The sequence below is a fragment of the Archocentrus centrarchus genome, chromosome 24 (assembly GCF_007364275.1).
Source record: "Archocentrus centrarchus isolate MPI-CPG fArcCen1 chromosome 24, fArcCen1, whole genome shotgun sequence".
NCBI lineage: Eukaryota > Metazoa > Chordata > Actinopteri > Cichliformes > Cichlidae > Archocentrus > Archocentrus centrarchus.
Genome location: NC_044369.1, coordinates 14513084 through 14530347, shown reverse-complemented (window position 1 = coordinate 14530347; position 17264 = coordinate 14513084). Strand labels below are relative to the sequence as shown.

The 17264-nt window shown below is 40.1% G+C and overlaps 1 protein-coding gene across 6 annotated transcripts in view; it reads right to left on the bottom strand.

The window, feature by feature from the left end:
- utrn (utrophin) overlaps window positions 1-17264 on the bottom strand; it is a 187694-nt gene that overhangs the window by 128722 nt on the left and 41708 nt on the right. For 5 of the 6 annotated variants that reach the window (XM_030722455.1, XM_030722453.1, XM_030722452.1 and 2 more), the window contains 22 exons: window positions 16459-16596; window positions 16190-16303; window positions 15842-15997; window positions 14743-14913; window positions 14444-14635; window positions 13521-13655; window positions 11024-11173; window positions 10335-10496; window positions 9942-10073; window positions 9406-9579; window positions 9143-9298; window positions 8833-9003; window positions 7892-8071; window positions 7298-7426; window positions 4830-5000; window positions 4602-4658; window positions 4181-4345; window positions 3311-3448; window positions 3107-3199; window positions 2208-2378; window positions 1822-1994; window positions 8-158 (listed from right to left, as the gene is read on the bottom strand). The exons of the other annotated variant lie outside the window; for it this stretch is intronic. In XM_030722455.1, coding sequence (XP_030578315.1) covers window positions 8-158; window positions 1822-1994; window positions 2208-2378; window positions 3107-3199; window positions 3311-3448; window positions 4181-4345; window positions 4602-4658; window positions 4830-5000; window positions 7298-7426; window positions 7892-8071; window positions 8833-9003; window positions 9143-9298; window positions 9406-9579; window positions 9942-10073; window positions 10335-10496; window positions 11024-11173; window positions 13521-13655; window positions 14444-14635; window positions 14743-14913; window positions 15842-15997; window positions 16190-16303; window positions 16459-16596 — 3279 coding nt within the window. The remainder of the gene's footprint in view (window positions 1-7; window positions 159-1821; window positions 1995-2207; window positions 2379-3106; window positions 3200-3310; window positions 3449-4180; window positions 4346-4601; window positions 4659-4829; window positions 5001-7297; window positions 7427-7891; window positions 8072-8832; window positions 9004-9142; window positions 9299-9405; window positions 9580-9941; window positions 10074-10334; window positions 10497-11023; window positions 11174-13520; window positions 13656-14443; window positions 14636-14742; window positions 14914-15841; window positions 15998-16189; window positions 16304-16458; window positions 16597-17264) is intronic. 6 annotated transcript variants of the gene reach the window in all.

Sequence of the window (17264 nt, the reverse complement as noted above, 5' to 3'; positions counted from 1 at the left end):
CACTGACCTCTTGGTATTGTCGTGCAGATTCCAGGTCCAGCTGTCCATCAGGGCCAATGCTCTCGGACAGCAGGTTCTCTGTGTCAGCCAGCCACTGACTGAGGTCTTTCAGGTCACAGTGAAACTGCCCCCACTCCTCTACGGCACGGTCAAAACTCCTGCAGCACAGCAAGGAAACGCATATGCACCACATCTTTTTTTAAAAATATATATATATTTCACATCAAGAGCTGCACTGAAATCTGGAGATGAACTGTAAAAAAGAGAGGAAGGACAGGCTAAAAAAAAATGTTCATCTCCAGTCCCTCCAGCCTCTTTCAACATAGTTGAACTTTATCAAAGTGTGCTCCGTGGTCCAAAAGGGTCTGAAGTTCTGCGCTACCAATGATACAAAAGTAATGTGTCATTACTAATCTAGATGTGGGGCATTTACACCAATAAAACAATCAGACAGTGTATATCACTAACACCCGTGTTAGTTTTATGCCCGTAGAAATGCTGACTTGACTGTGACACATCAAACTGTCGCTGCTCACTTCTCTCAGTGTGCAGTGAACCCTTCCTGCTGCCGCTTTGACTGAGACCAAAAATGAATGACGTGCCTCCAAAAAAAAAAAAAAAAAAAAAACCAAAGCCAACCAAAACAAGTTACTGTAGGAAATGTATGGTTAGTTGGTGTTGGCATTATGCTTGGGTCCTTTAACCATTTTAAGGGCTCCCTGGCCCTAAGAAGAATACCCACAGACGCAGTGGTTGAGGAATTCAGAAAGCATAAGTAGCAATACCACAAAATCATTGTGCTCTGCTACTGTATCTGTGGTAAGTAAGAGCATAAAAACAGTCTGTATATTGTATCTGTTGTACCGGCTTTAATAAATTCTACTTGTTAATATGCTACTATTATGGAAAAATGAAAGAACTCATCATGTTGTGCCAATGGGAAATGATAAGGGAAAATAGAACAGTTGACCTCTATTAAAAACGCTGCAACAATCGGGAACCCCGGACAACACCGTAAAGTTCACAGCACCACTGAATAAAGAAATACAGAGCGGGAGGCTGATTACTTAAATGCATAATACAAAAAACAGATCTTTATCACATTGGTGGTCTGCTCAATGGCTATTTCCTCTCAGAGAATCACTCTGAAAAGAACAAATCTGATCAGAGGGACAAGCTGAGGAAATGAGTTTTGGATGAGTAATTTTACAAAATGTACTCTATTCTTTTGATATTTAATGATGCCCAGAGGTTACTGTGATTACAGATGGAGTGCTGCAGAGTTTTGTGGGCAATCTCAAAATTAGCTTACTAGTTTACTCCTGTCTTTGCACAAACTGTACTCAGCAAATGTGAAGACTGTTTATGCCCAAGGAATTGTGTTGATGGCAGTCAAGGTCATGCACTGTGCATGTGTGTGAATGAGTGAATGACTGAGTAAGACTGTGTGAACAGGCATGAGACTGTTATGCGCAAGGAATTGTTTTGACATTAACTACGGCCTGTGTGTATGCGTGTGTGCTGGTCTATCTCTTTATCTGGTCCTGCTGTCTCCTGACTAGTGGACAGCTGGCATTTATTGTCCCTGCGGCTACCAAACATCCTGACTCGCATAGTCTCTCTCTCTCTCACACACACACACACACACACACACACACACACACACACACACACACACACACACACACACACACACCACATGTTAAAATGTGCTTGTTTGCAGTTCTCCCTTTTGTTTTAATGTAAAAGTTTCCTTTAGAACTATTGAGCATATGCAGTGTGATCTATTGTACTATCTGTATGTGAAGCTGGTGCACGCACCCTTTCCTCTGGTTGTACATGCGGTTGAGGCGGTCCCACTCGGCATTGAGCTGCGTGAGCGCGTCTGCCATTTGGGCCACCTCAGCAGGCGAAGCATCCTGGATGGCATCGGGCTGGCGCTCATGGATACCTGTGACCTGCTCACTCAGACACTCCAGATTGTCTTTGATATTCTGTGAAAGGAAAAGAGGAAGTTTGTGCAGCAGGGAGCCTTTTAAGAAAGACCAACAAAGGACTGTGTGACTTTAAATGTGGCAGCTGATTATCTGACACCTACTCCACTACTGTAACACAATAAACTGCCAGAAAACCAAACATTTCTGCACCATGTCTACAGTAAATATTTCTAATTTAAGCGGTCGGTATAGAGATGGAGTACGGCTTACCCTCAGTGTGTCTTCCTGGCTTGAAAAGTCTTCATAAAGGCCCCCGCTGAGTTCTGAGGAGTTCAGGAGCAACTCATTATCGGCCATGGCGAGGAGAACTTTATTGATGTCCAAAAGGTAATCAGATGGAGTCAGTGAAGGAGCACTGCTACGCCCCACTGCAGACATCTCCTACATCATAGCGGAGAAGGAGACTACATTAAAGTGACACCCTAGGTAGTTAGAGTACTTTATTAATCCCAAAGGAAAAAGAAAGTGTTACCACAAACAAATCACAAAAATAGAAACAAGGTGGATAAATAATAATGTTATTTAAGGATAAATGTGTAAAATATCCAAAAAGACTAAAAATAGTATAAATTAAATCATAAATATTAATATCACAAAAGAAAGTAGGGAATTAAGAAGACCTGCAGCTACAATGTGTATAACCTGGTATTACAATGACAGTTCAAAATTAGTGCAAGTCAGGTACAACTAAACTAAATGTAGCAAGAGAGACAAAAAGCCCTTAAAACATCAGAATAACAATCTGATACAGAACAGAAACCCATTAAAAACTATATTCTGACTTCCTGTTTTTAGTACTCTACTGGATGATCATCAGGTCATACAGGGGATGCAATGTGTTCTGCAGTTCTGTATCTGAGCTGCATTTTTCCCCTCATAGAGCTATCCTTCCTACCAGGTTTGTTCAGTTTGCTGGTCTCAGTGGTTCTGATGTCGCTGCCTCAACAGACTTTAAGCGAAGAATATAACAGCTTACAAAAACTAGCAACATCTTGGTCCACACATTAATGGTTCCCCAAGAAGTAGAGTCTCCCCCACCCTTTCCTACAGACAGCATCTCAGTATTTTTTGTCTAAGAGGACTCCAAAGTACATGTACTCATCTCTTACCTCAGCTGAAAACTCCATCTGCTCTCTGAAGGTCTGAGAAGACGACGATTGCACAGAGACTTCGGCCCGCCTGATTTGTAGCACCCTGAGCTCCTGAGGCAAGCAGACACAAACACACAGTTTAACTACTGCATCAGTGGACAGCAGAACACACAATATAAGAACCCACGTTGTTCACATGTTAACACATGATATGCATCTCACCCTGTGAGCAGAATATTGACTTTGCAGCCGGAGCAACAGAAGTCTCAACTCCTCCCTCTGGCCCTCGTCTGAAGTTTGTTGCAGCAGTTCTTCTCCTCTTCTTAGCAAGTCCTCCACGCTGGCTTTTTCCTCATCCATCTGGCACAGAGAGACACAGGGTAAAAGGGCAAATTGAGCATTCAAGAGCCTGCAATTCAAAAGTTATTTGGAACCAGATTACATTTTTTACATTTTAACAGTCTTCAATGCATCTCAAATCAATCTCTAGTATCTTCTATTCAATGGACATGAAAAAAACATTTACACCAGAGTCTGACACGAGCTCTGCCTCTTTGCTTAAACAGGCAACACGTTGTTCATGCTTCTAAGAATGCATGCACCGCTCAGGAAATACTGTTTAAAATACAGTAAGAACTCCCTCACTAGCACAGTGACCTTGGTCCATTTTTTTCAGTCAGTGTGTTTAACGTCATAATCTGTGATAACACAGACTGAATTCCAGGATTGATAAGCCTTGAAATGCCCAATCAAAGCTCATCTTATCAGGTGGCAGCTTTATATAACCTGTAGCCTGGTAGATTCAGAAAATCTCATAAAACTTCAGAAAGAGAATAACCTGGGTCAGCGCTCTGTCTGTCAAATTCCTCAGGAAAGTTGTTGAACACAGTGAACCTTTGACCAGACAATGGACTGAGTAGTTATTCCTCTAGTCAAGGCTGGACAGTAGGTGAACTGCTTTAATAAAGCAGTTACTACATTGCTATTACCATTACGGTCATTATCATCAGTACAGTTGCTTTTAAACTTTGAAAAATAAATAAATAAATAGAACTTGTTAAAAAGGTCTACCTGAAAGGTAATTCTCTGTACCTTATCATCATCCAGGGTATTTATTGGGTCATGCTGATGCTGCTGCAGAGCCTTCAGTGTGTCCTGGAGCTCTGCCTGAAGGTCCTTCACCTCACTCGGGACCACAGCCTGGGCAGGGTGAGTCTGACTCTGACTTTCCACTTGCATCTCCTGACTGTGAATGACCTGATTAGAAGGAAATGAAAAAACAAACCTCAGGCAACATAGAGCTGCTCACATAAATCGAATTATCTGACCACTTTCTCAAAGACAGTTCAGCTGTGGTTATACTTCATACAGTCAAACTGAGCAGGGCTGTCTTTTATCTATAAACACTTGGCAGCATGTATGAAATTAATTATAAGCCTTTTGCCTGTGATATCTTCTGGTAAGATATGATTTGGTTTCCCCTTGCATCTTGTAATAATGATAGATTCTTTACCAGCTGAGGCGCCTGCTGGTTCACCTCAGCAGTGCTCGACTCCAGACTCGTCATCATCTGTGGTGCCAAAAGAAAAGAAATAGACTGAACTAATTGCATCTATTTGACAGTTTAACCTTCTGCGGATATGATGAGATTGAATTCCACACTGGATCTGTTCAGTTATGAGTTGGTAATGAATGCTAATCTCTCTTTTGTACCTTTATCCCTTTTGTTCTTTTTAAATACCTTGGCAGTTTTTATGTGTTGGGAGACTTTGTCAAAGTTGCAGTTAAGCTCAGCCAGTTTGGGCTCCACCACATCTCGACAGGCGGGCCCCCTGCTGGTCATTAGGATGACAGCTTGGTCCCTCACGTTGTCCACACGCAGACCGATATCCTCCAGCTCCTCCAGCATGCTCTAAGGACAGACCACAGAGTAGCTGGTCATTGAATTATCAGTTTATGCTATCAGTCATCCTCCCTCAGACTGGATGGCAGTGTAGCCTTGGGTCAGACCAGAAAGCTCAGGACATCGTGTACTGATCAAGATTTGGAGGCCTTAGGCTCAGCTGATATTTAGTGGGGACCTTCACTTGTCTTGGCAAAAGGAGAGGGAGAGTTTAAAAAAAAAAAAGTAATGCAACTATATGATGAATTATGACACCAACATAAAAGAATGGCCTTCTCTCTCTCTTTTTTTTTTTTAATCCCTCGATCCTACCCAAACAAATCTCTCTCGGCCCTGTCTTGCCTAGCCCTCACTTTCTTTTTACTCCATTTAGTGATCATACAAAAGGGCACTTGTTAAAACTTGCAAAACAATACCCTATGCATGCATTTGAATTCTCCTACAAGTGCAGACTAAGCTATTCCCTTTGTATAAAACACTTAGAAATCTGTCTATACAAAAAGGTAACTGGAGATCTGACAAATGTGTGTGTGTGTGTGTGTGTGTGTGTGTGTGTGTGTGTGTGTGGTAATCTGAGCTTTTCTGTTGTATATTTTAGTGGCCGATCTGACCTTGTTTGCATGTTAGGGCATGTTTAAAAATGTTGACCATCCCAGCATTTTATAGACACAACAGTCAAAGGAAGTTTCTGCTGGCGCTCCAAACAAACAAAGATTAAAGAAAGGTATTTTTCTTCATGTTATTGATCTGTTTTAGATAAACTCCCTTGAATGTGAGGTCTCTACTTCTGTTTTGCTGCTCTCCTGTGCTCTCTGTTTCACTGTGCATATTTCTTGGTGCAACAGGCACTCACCAAGTGGTGCAAGGCAGAGGAAAGACTGATAGCGTGATAATAATATAACTCCAAACTGGCAACTCCTTACAGCCATTTCAAGATATTTTACAGCGTTACCTTTGGATGAATCAACACCGCAAAGACTAAGGAAATTTTTGATTTTAGCAGGCAATCATCCCAGCCCACTTTCATTAATGGAGTTGATCCAGGCTGTGACTAAACACCTTAAAAAGTACCTTGGGGTTGTGCTTGACCACAGACTGAAATGGGACTCCTAGACTGACAGCCTTGGGCACTATGGCACAACAAAATATGCACTTTTTAAGGAAACCTTTATCTTTCAATGTGAACTCTAAAGAGCTCAACATGTTCTACTGTGCTTTTATTGAAAGTGTGCTGAGTTTTTGTATCATTTGTTGGTTTGGAAATGCCTCAGAGGCACAGAAAACGTCTGTTAGAAAGATAGTAAGAGCCAGTAAACTGCTGGGAACTGCATTACTGAGGATGGAAGACATCTATAGGGAGCATATTAGGAGCAAGGCAAACACTATTGCGAGTAATGAGAGGCATGAGGAGGCATCCACTTGCCTTCTCTTTTAAACAGTTGCCATCTGCACAGTACTATTGCCTCCCTTTGTTTAGGTATGTGCCAAAAAATTGGAAATTGGATACATTTTAAATGAAGCTCTTAAAAAAGATACCAAAATCATTTTTCTGTGACAAATAAGGAAATTATGCTAATAAAAGCAATGCAAAATGAGCTCAATCCTGGTCAGTAAAAACAGTCGATCACATGAGCTCACTTTGTGACCAGATTCTGGGTGTTGTAATCGCTTTATTTACTTATTTCTAGCTCTACTATTAAGATCTTGGTTTCACTGGAAAGCTTATCAATAGCTTTTTAAGACTAAATGGATACAATTTGATTTAACTGATGAATGAAGTATTCTTAACTGATGTGAATGACCCCGACCCAAGTCATGGCAGGTTAAAAAATGTTGACTGCCAATAGCCAATAGAATTTGCTCAAAATTGGCACAAATACTGTTTACAACATAAAAAATAATGCATGAAAATATGAAGTCATAATACTCACCTTTTGGAAGTTATTTTAACACAAAATTTCAAAAATTGTAGAAAAACAACAGCTTGAAATCGAAGCCTATTTGTTTTGGGGTTTGATTTTTTTTGTTCTTGTTTAAACAACCTTTAAATGAAATCAGATCGGAGGTGAGAGGGTTGTTTGTTTTGTTCTGACACGTCAGTGATGGTATGACATCCAGTGGTTCTTAATATGCAACACAGTCAAACAGAATAATATGAACTAGTAGCATTTAAACAAGCTGGAAACCTCAGTGGTTAAAATCCCTTTATGTGCCTGGTGCTAGGTCACTGTATCTACACACTAGGGCCACTCTCTCCTTATACTGTTGTTTTATCTGTCACAGTGTAATGACTTGCACTGCCTTACCTTTATTACTTTTTCCCTCTCTGCTGGGGCCAGCCGTTCAGCCTCATCCAGGTGGATCTGGGTCTGGTAGAGCCAGGTGCTGATGTGAGCCAAGTTTTCGTCAAAAATTTCCACCTCATTCTGGTGACTCTGCACACCCAAAAATACAAAAAAATAGCAGATCTTTAGGGAATTTAAATTATTGTTAAATGTCTTATTTTCTCCTTTATCAAAGAGGATAAAAAGATTTGCAAGTACAACACAACAAGAACATGTTTCATTTGAGCATTAAAAGTAAAAGATAATCTTTGCATTGGACAGAATAAACAATTCTTACATATATTTCTTAGAATTTCAAAACTTACCATGTTTGACTAAACAATCAGTACATTTTATATGCATTACAGTATGCAGATGCTATAATAACTGATCATTTTTTTTTAAGGTAAGGACAGTTATTTTATATATTCAAGATTAGCCTTTGTTTATTTGCAAATTATGGCAAGTGATGTAATGAAATGAAATAAAATTTAAAACACACGGACAACTCGGCTTCACTAAGAAACTAAAATATGACATTTTATTATTCTTTTCATGTAAAATATTTGCACCCACAAGAACAGTGCTAAGCCAGTCCTCGGTCAAAGTGCGAACGCGATCCCAGGATTCATTAAGGCCACAGAGTTTGTCCTCCAGATAAGCCTCACTGCCCTCCACCAGAGTCTGGAGACCAGCACTGGTCTCCATCAGGCTAGACAGCTCCACCTTCCGACGCTCCGACTCCTTCAGCAGGCCCTGATTGAGCACATACAGTACAAAATATTCAACAAGATCATGTGACGTTTCAAAAATTTGCTTTCATGGCAGCTGCCTGTTTTAATATTATCACTCTCACTCACTCACTCTCTCTCTCTCTCTCTCTCACACACACACACACACACACACACACACCTGAATACAACGAAATAAAAAAGGAGCCTGCTTTCATATCCTAAACCTAGACAGAACATTTTCAGATATGCATCTGCATAAATATTTTAAAACTGGCAAAAATATGCATTTAAAAACAAGTACAGCTGAAAAACAATTAAAAAAAAAACTTTCTACACTCTACTGTACTATATTACTTTTAATGACTATATGTAAAGTACTGAGTCATTACTAATTCATACAATTTCAGTTTTAAGACTGTTTCTGGGTCTTTTTGGATAAAAGGGGTCAAATTTCCCTTTTTCTTGTTCTGTGTATGCAATAATAAATCTTTCAGCCCTTTTCACTGAAGTGGTACCAGAGAAAAGGAGAAGAGCACATCAATTATATATGAAGACACACATTTGTTGATTACCATATGAAAAAGAATTAGATTTTGTGTGTTTAGGAGCAACAAACTGTCCCTCTGCCCCATCTACTGGCAAGAAACAGAAGTACCTCTAAGGTTTTTTTACACTGATTAAAACATGCACAATCACACTAACCAAATGGGGCTCACACATTTAGTTCCTATAAAAAAAATAATAACCTAACCTAAAATAACCTGTACACTGACAGCTACTCACATTAGCCCATGCAATCTCAGCATCAATGTCAGCTGGCATGTCTCCACAGCTATTTTTCTGCTGGAGCTTGGCCTCATTCGTGTTCAGCCACTCCTGCAGGGCAGCACTCTCCTTCTGGAACTTTTGCGATAGAGACAAAGCTTTTTCCAGGTCCTGTTTGCCCTCTGTTACCTGTGAAGACAATTAACAAAGGCATCTTAACAGGGTCTCACAGCTGTGCCAGAAATCCTCAATATTATGAGCTACATTTTGTAGATGAGGAAGTGTTAATTTAAATTAAAAAAAAAAAAAGAGCTCCAAAATGAGTTACCTGCGCCCCGAGGTCATTGTAGAGCAGTTTGAGAGCAGTAAGCTGCTCGTCCATCGCTTTGGGGTTCTCGGTCTGCTGTTTCTGCACAATCTGGCGGCCTGTTTTTATCACAGTCTCTACCTCCAACTTCACCTCGCTCAGCAATTTGTACAATTTCTATCCAGCAAAAAGACATGAAATAAGTTACTCTGTGGGTAAGACAAACCTTTACAATGCGCATACACTGTAAGTGAGTTGTTTAAATAGAAAGCTCTGATTCATACCAGACAACCACTGAGGTGGGACTGAATTTTTTCCGGTTCCACATCTTTAACATCCAGGATGTGAAGCTCAGCTTTAGCACCATCCAGGACCCTCTTACAGTCCAGCATGCGCTGCTCAAAGTTAGCAGGTTTCTGGAAAAGTTGATATTTTGTGGAGATCTCCCTCAACTTCCTCTGCAGTGAGCAAAGCAGAAGGTGAACAAAGTTAAACATCGCAGCACAGAAAACCCAAACATTTCTTTGACATTAGTGCAGTGGCACTGAATTGGAATTCAATATGAAGGACCCTGTTTACCCTGCAAAAAAGCTAAAGAAAGCATGGAAACTCAAATAATTATTTATGCATTTTCTGGATTCCAGAAACTTGTATACAACTAAATAAAACATTGAAAAAAAGACTAATATGACTCATTAGTAATATTAGTCTAACACTTATTAAAAAAGGGTATTTCTTTATTAATATTATATGGTTATGTTATGGTGGTGCCATGAGAAGATCCCACCTCCTGACATTGTCCAGTAGAGGTCAGTGTTACCTGCAGGTGATCCAACATTGTCCCACCACGGACAGCTTTGCCATCAGTGGTGGACGGAGGTAAGTTGGCCACATTCCTTCTCCTCATCTCTTCCACTGTCACCTCGTGAGCTGCAATCTCTGCTCCAATAGTCTGACAGAAATTTGAAAACAAGCCTTGTATAGTGGGAATGTTTTTATGCACATTCAGGTAAAACCACCATAATAACGCATGTTTATGTTTAAGAAGACAATTTTAAGTTCCATCATATTTCACGGCATATACAGTTTATTCCCATTTGTTGAGCCCATAGATAAAGGGAGGGCCTTCAGACTCAGGGGCTTCTCCAAGTGTCAGATCTCATTTGGTGAATCTTATGAACACAGAAGTGTGTTGTGTTCATGTGCATCGTACCTGTGCCTCCTGTGGAAGCTGGAAGGCGTCTATGCGATCAGTGAGGTAGGAGGTGAGCGTGTGGTCCAGCTGGCTCAGAGACTCCTGCAGCGCTTGAAGCGCCTGTTCATTCTCTTTCAGAGTCTGCAGCTGCTGCTCGAGGCTGATCTGCCGGTTCACTGCCTGGACGAGGACACAGACACCAAGTCACAGACTTGAATCTGTTACAGTCACAGATTTTAACGTAAACAGCTATTTTATTCTGATCATGCATGTGCCAATATTAAAAAAAAAAAAAAAAAAGAAAGAAAAGACAAAATAATAGCTAATATGTGTAATGTTACACTTGGCACCGTAAACATCTTGATTACTTCTACTTTTAGTTGCATTCAATTACATTTGCCAATACATTAAGGCATATTTTTACCTATAACATAACTGATACAGTAAGGAAGCGTTCCCCCCCCCCAAAAAAAACACTACATGAAATATTAATACATGAACTGGTGACAATTTCCTCTGTACAGATACGGACATGTCCTGCAAAAAAGGCAGGATCAAGTTTGCATTGTACAGAATTACATGCAAATTCCAGCAGTAAGAGGGAAAAAAGCACAGATTAGCTACTAAAAAAGAAATTTACAACATTCCTGTTTACACAGGAACAAATAAAGAACATGCACATACATGGACAAAGACAAAGTCCTGACCTGGTGGTTCAGTTGCTCATAGCGAGAATTAAAGGCCTCTAGTTTTTCACTAATGAGCTCATCAAGTATGCCCCCGTCTATCAGCGTCTGACCCAGCTCTCTGATTTGTGTCCGGTTGTCCCCAGGGTGGCGGAGCACACCCTCCAAAGACTGGCAGTGACAGAAGAGATGGAGAGAAGTGTAAACGTATGCGCGATGAATCAGAAGGGGGGGGCAAAAAGGGAAGGAAAGAAAATCCTTTGGTGATGCTGAAACAAAGATCGAGAGCTTGACAGCTCCAAAAATTTACAACAGAAATTTGACAAACATGAATGAGCTAAAAAAAGAAAAAAAGAGCAAACCTAACCTTGAAACCAAACGATCAAGAAGAGCAAAACATCAGGATGAAAAATTAAATCCAGTAAATAATTGTGTGTGGATGAAAGAGAGAGAAATAAAAAAAAAAAGCAAACAGCTGGAGTGCAGATGCAGGATTTTGCTGGGCCGGGTGTGTCAGGAGGAGACAAACCAAAACAAAGATGATAACTGAATGAGAAATGAGAGACGAGCGAGAGAGTGAGCTTCAAGAGTGACGGCACTTGTCTGGACCCAACAATCACTGTTTATGTGAGGTCATTAAATATGCTTTTCCTTCCCGGAGGTAATGGACAGAAAGAACGACACCACCCCACCACCACCACCACCACCAGAGGGGTGGGTCTGATTAGGAAACTGAGCCTGGGAACAAGTGCAGGGTGTTAGATCAGGATTTAAAAAGAGTGAAAAGGAAGAGAAAAAGAGAAGCGCTTGTTAGAGGAGAAAAGAAAGTAAAAGTCAAAAACGTAAAATAATAAGGACAGCGACTAGAGCAGGAAACATTGTCTTCAAGGGTCTTCAACTTCCTTCATCACTATGCGATGTTACAGAAGCAGCGCTGTGATTAAAGTGACTCTGACAGTCATGCTGCAGGCGGTCCACAGATATAGCAGCAGATCAAGGCAAAGCAGAAGAAATTTGGAAGACAAATCAAAGACAAATGAGGTTATTAACATCCAGTTCAACATGTAATGGAAGAATTAGTTTGTGAAATGTTGCCATTCTATATAGCAGAAGTGGTCAGAACTTTACATTTACTCATCATGGACATGAATGTCATGGTCATTTTGAGCTTCTCTCTTTCCAGGGTGGAATGACTGTACAGCATACATCTTTAATGACTCAAAAAACAAGAATTTGGATGGACAAAATTTGGTTTTCTCTAATCCACACAGGCCCAAAAGTATACATACAGGCTCAAATATATACATATACTCACTTGAAGATTGAGCTATTTGGCCAGAATGACAAGAGGTATGTTTGGAGGAGTAAAGGTGAGGCTTTCAAACCAACGAACACTAAACCAGCTGTCAAGCATGGTGGTGGTTTCATCATGCTCTGGGGCTGTTTTGCTGCCAGTGGCACTGGTACATTACACAAAGTGGACAGAATAATGGAGGAGGAGGAGGGACCACCACCAAATTAACCTTACCTCAAATCATCAGCTAGACAGTTAAGACTAAAGAATAGCTGGATGTTCAAACAGGACAATGATCCCAAACGCACATCAAAACTGATTTTGGAATGGATAAAGCAGGTTAAGATTATGGAATGACCATCCCAAAGCCCCAACCTCAGCCCTATTGAAAATTTGTGGACTACACTTAAAAACAGGGAAGCAGGAAAATCAACCAATTCTACCAGGACAGGTGGTCAAATATTGACCCAGAATTATGCCAGAAGCTTGTTAATGGCTTCCAAAAGAGTCTGGCCCCAGTGCAACTTGCTAAGGAACACTTAACCAAATATTAGTTGGGGGTATATGTATATATTTGACCCTGTATGTATACTTTTGACCCTTTGTGGATTAGAGAAAATGACAAATGTATCTTTATTGGTGAAGTTATGTTGTATCTCAGATACCTACATTTCTATGTCTAAAAAAAAAAAAAAATGGGCGTATATTTAGAGAAATAAGAACTACATTCAATTTAAAAATTCAAAGATTGATGGCTCATCTGTTCATATATTTATGAAGTAACTCTTTGCCACAATGGCTAATTACATCAGATTTTTTATTCACTTTCTTCTGACACGTGCCTTCAGCTGTGGAAAATGCTTCTTCAAAAGCGCTTTTTCAAACGTGCCTCTGAGATCAACATGTTATGAAATTATGTATTGAATACATAATATTAAGACTGCTGTTTTTCCTTTTTGTTTTATCATTTATCATCAACTACAATGACGTCAACAAGCGAATAGCTTTGAGATGAAGGATGGTGCATTTTTTTTCTTTTTATGGCAACCAGTCCTTAGATGATCCTCCAGCTGATTAGGATAGGTCTGTGACTTAACTACAAACAGATCTCAGAAGCTGAACCCTGCCTCTCAAGAGAAAGACAATTTAAAAGAATAATGAGACAGAAAATTTAATGTGACAGTGAATTAAATTTAATCTGATTACACGTGTGTGTGCTTATACCTCCAAGGCTTCATTAACAGCCTCAGTGCTCTCTGGCAGGTTTTCACTAGCTTGGATCTTCTCCTCCAGAGTGTTGAGCCAACTCTGCTCCATGTCCAGGTACTGAAGCAGCTCCATCCAACAAGACCAAACCTCCTACAGAGTACAGAGCAACACACAAACATTTAAAAGGAAAATTTTTGTTTTACTATAAAGTGACAGCACTAATAAGTATCCCCCTGTTTATGAGCTTTAAGGACAATATGAAACACTTAAATGTGAATTTTCTTCTGTATAGTAAGACTGTATAGTAAAACAGCAAAACTCTGCGGACAATGAAGGCGATGACTAATAAGACTTGCGGCAGAAAGTATACACGAGTGTAAGCACAACTGTGTGACATGCCTGACCTTTACTCCGCAGAGTGTGGGGGGATGATAATCAAAAAAGGAGCCCTTCAGTATGACTTTACACTTACAGATTAGCTCTGAAAACAAGAATCACCATTTTTCCCTTCAAGCTTCACTTGGTCTTTGCATGAAAATTAACAAAATGAGAGCCCAAGAAATGACACATCGCATAAACCGACATGTCGTTCCACTACCAAACCATGAGAGGTCCGAGCTGACGGACAAATTGTGCCACTGGTGCAGAAAACAATGAATTAACCTCATGTTAATATGTGTCACAGCAGCTTTTACTTAAGGTTGAAGGTAATTTAAATGCTATGTAATGGCAAAAGTGCTCCTTTTTGATGTGTATAATCTAAAAGCAGTAACTAATACATTAAGAACAACTTTCCAACAATGAAAGCTCTGCTGGCTATCCATGTTCTTCAATAATTACGAGAGCAGACTTCATTTGTTAAATGATGCTTTTTTTAATACTTATATTCACAAACAAAAGAAAATGTAAGAAAGATCTCACATTCAGGCAAACATTACCTCCAGGGTGTGACACTTGCTCTTGAGGCGGTCACAGAGCTTGTGGTAGTTGGCTAGTACACCGTCTAACTCTGAGGTCAGCTCATGTCCGCTGCCTCCACCTGTGGGCGATGTCCGGGACACCAGCAGGTTGATGTTGTCCTTCAGTATTTTCACCTTCACCTCCTTCTGTAGCACATCCTCTTTAGCCCGCTGCAAGAGTCGAGGACACGCAAGATGACAAAGAATTAGATGCAAACACAAAGAAGTTACTCAACACCAAACAGAGGATTGCCATTTTTCCACCCTTCCAGTCCCACCTTCATCTCCTCCAGTGATGCCTCCAACTCTTCAGGACTTTTGTACTCAAAATCCCTCATGAGAAACTCCTCGTCAACTTGGGCCATCCACTCCTGCATCTCTGCCAGGTCTTTCCTCAGATTCACATGCTTCTCCTGACTCTCTGTCATGCGCTCCTGATGGCTCAGCAACTGGAAGGAAACGCACGATATCAGGTTTATAACTCGCTAGTAACTACCCTTTTTTTTTTTTTTTTTTTTTTTTTTTTAAATCATTAAAATTTTATTTATTTATTTTCCCATTTTTGGGAAATTCTGAGATAACTCAAAATTTTGACTTACAGATGGCAAAAGATGTTTTGTTTTTTGGTGGCAGAAAGAAGCTTCCATAACCAACCAATCTGTTAAACTGGGGGGTGGGGGGTACTGTTTGAAATGCTAAGAGTTTTAACTCACTTATCTTTTATTCTTTTAGGTTTTTATTTTAGAAATTCCTGTCTATCAGTATTGTTAAAATCAAATGTTTATTGTTCTTTAATGGTCACATTTATGATTCTGCAATTATACATGCAGTATATCATATCAGTGAATGGGCAATGTATCTTTCAGCAAAGTACTTGTGATGGTTAAAAAAAAAAAGCATGGGACACAGTTAAGACCACATCTTATGAAACTATTAAGATTAATTGTGCATGCATTAAGTATTATTATAATCTATAATGGAAAATTTGTGTTTCAACTTTTTAAGGCTCTGTGTATTATTGGCATGTGATGGTAACTTTCTTGTTCAAAGAGTGTGTGTGAGGATGAGAAATAACAGGCCCAAAGCTAACTGTAAGCTGCGTTCAAGGTCACAATGCACTTTTTCATGTCTTTGTTATCAGGCAGGTGCCCACATGACTGTAAAAAGAAAGCTCCCACAGCTGAACAGAGTTCGCATCCACACAAAGAGCACGAAGGAGCTGTTATTCTGTTCTGTGTCACTGCTGGTATGAAGACTGTTTGTGCTCAGTTTGGTTTCAATGCAAAGTTTATTTTTCCATGACATAATCTAACACTAATAAATTATAATATATATAGCACACACACACACACACAAAAAAAAAACCCTGCGTCTCACCTGTTTGCTGAGAGAAGCCCACCGAGACTGGCATTCATCCAATTTATCCTGCCCCCACCTGGCCAGTCCTGGGACTGCAGCTGCCTGTACCGAACTCACATTCTCTCCCATCTGCTTCAGTGAACCTTCCACTAGCTCCATCTCATTCACATACTCCTGATTATCGGAAAAAGAAAGGAAATCTTTATTCATAATTTTATTTCAGAAATAAAAAACTTCAAGCCAAGGTTAAAAATAAATAAATAGATAAATACTTCAAGAGGTTGCTCAAGTTCATTTATTTTTGAGTAGTAAAGTTAGTGTGTCATTAGCACCATGGTGTTTTGTTTTTTTGCATTTTTCTCACACCTTGCACTGATTCAGCTCTTCCTGTAGATTCTCTCTGTCACCCAGCCCTGAGGCATCCCGAGACAACAACTCCTGAACTGCATCCAGCCAACGTTCCACTTGCTCCAAACAAACCTAAATACAGCACAACAGCAAACCACTGTATAAACCACAGCCATATTTTAAACAGAAAACAAAAAAAAAAGACAAAAAAAAAACAAAAACAAAACAACAACTTTAAATGAGCTTCCTTTGTTATTCTCACTGGCTTTCTAACACAGCTGCTCTACCTGATTGTCCTTCATGCTACCCAGAATACACTGCAAAGTGCCCAGCTCCTCACGGGTCCTGGAAGAGAGCTGACTCCATTTTTGTAGTTCTGCAGGGTCAGAGGCTTGCTGTGTTTGCTCAATCTCCAGACACAGGACCTGACGTGAACACAAGTTCAGAATTAAAATGAGACGTCTGAGCTGTACATTTAGGAAAGACTCAACCTTGAAATTCTGTATTCAAGTTTAAAAATCCAATGTATAAGCTGATATTGGGCCCCCCCCCCCCTTTCCGGCATATATTAATATTTGTTACATAAAGCATGTACTTTGTCTTAGTTTCCTGACAACAAACATAGGTATGATTGTAATTTGAGCATGTACTGAAGACCTGACAAACTGTGTAGCACTAATTTTGTCTCATTAAATGTTCATCTGTTTAGTTCAATAGTGTCCTGGATCAGGTGACCATGAACCATCCCTTAGTTGTGCTGCAACAGGTCCAGGCTGCTGGAGGGTTCCCAAGATCCACTGAGTGTTTCTTTTCATTCACCTCTTTTTACTCTGTTTATACACCACTCTCCATTTAATCGCTAGTTATTATTAATCTCTGGCTCTCTTCCACAGTGTGTATTTTGTCCTGTCTCTCTCCCCTCAGCCCCAACTGGTCACGGCAGATGGCTGCCCCCTCCCTGAGCCTGGTTCTGCCGGAGGTTTCTTCCTGCTAAACGGGAGTTTTTCCTTCCCACTGTCGCCAAGTGCTTGCTTATAGGGGGTCGTTTTGACTGTTGGGTTTTGTCTGTAATTATTGTAGGGTCTTTACCTTA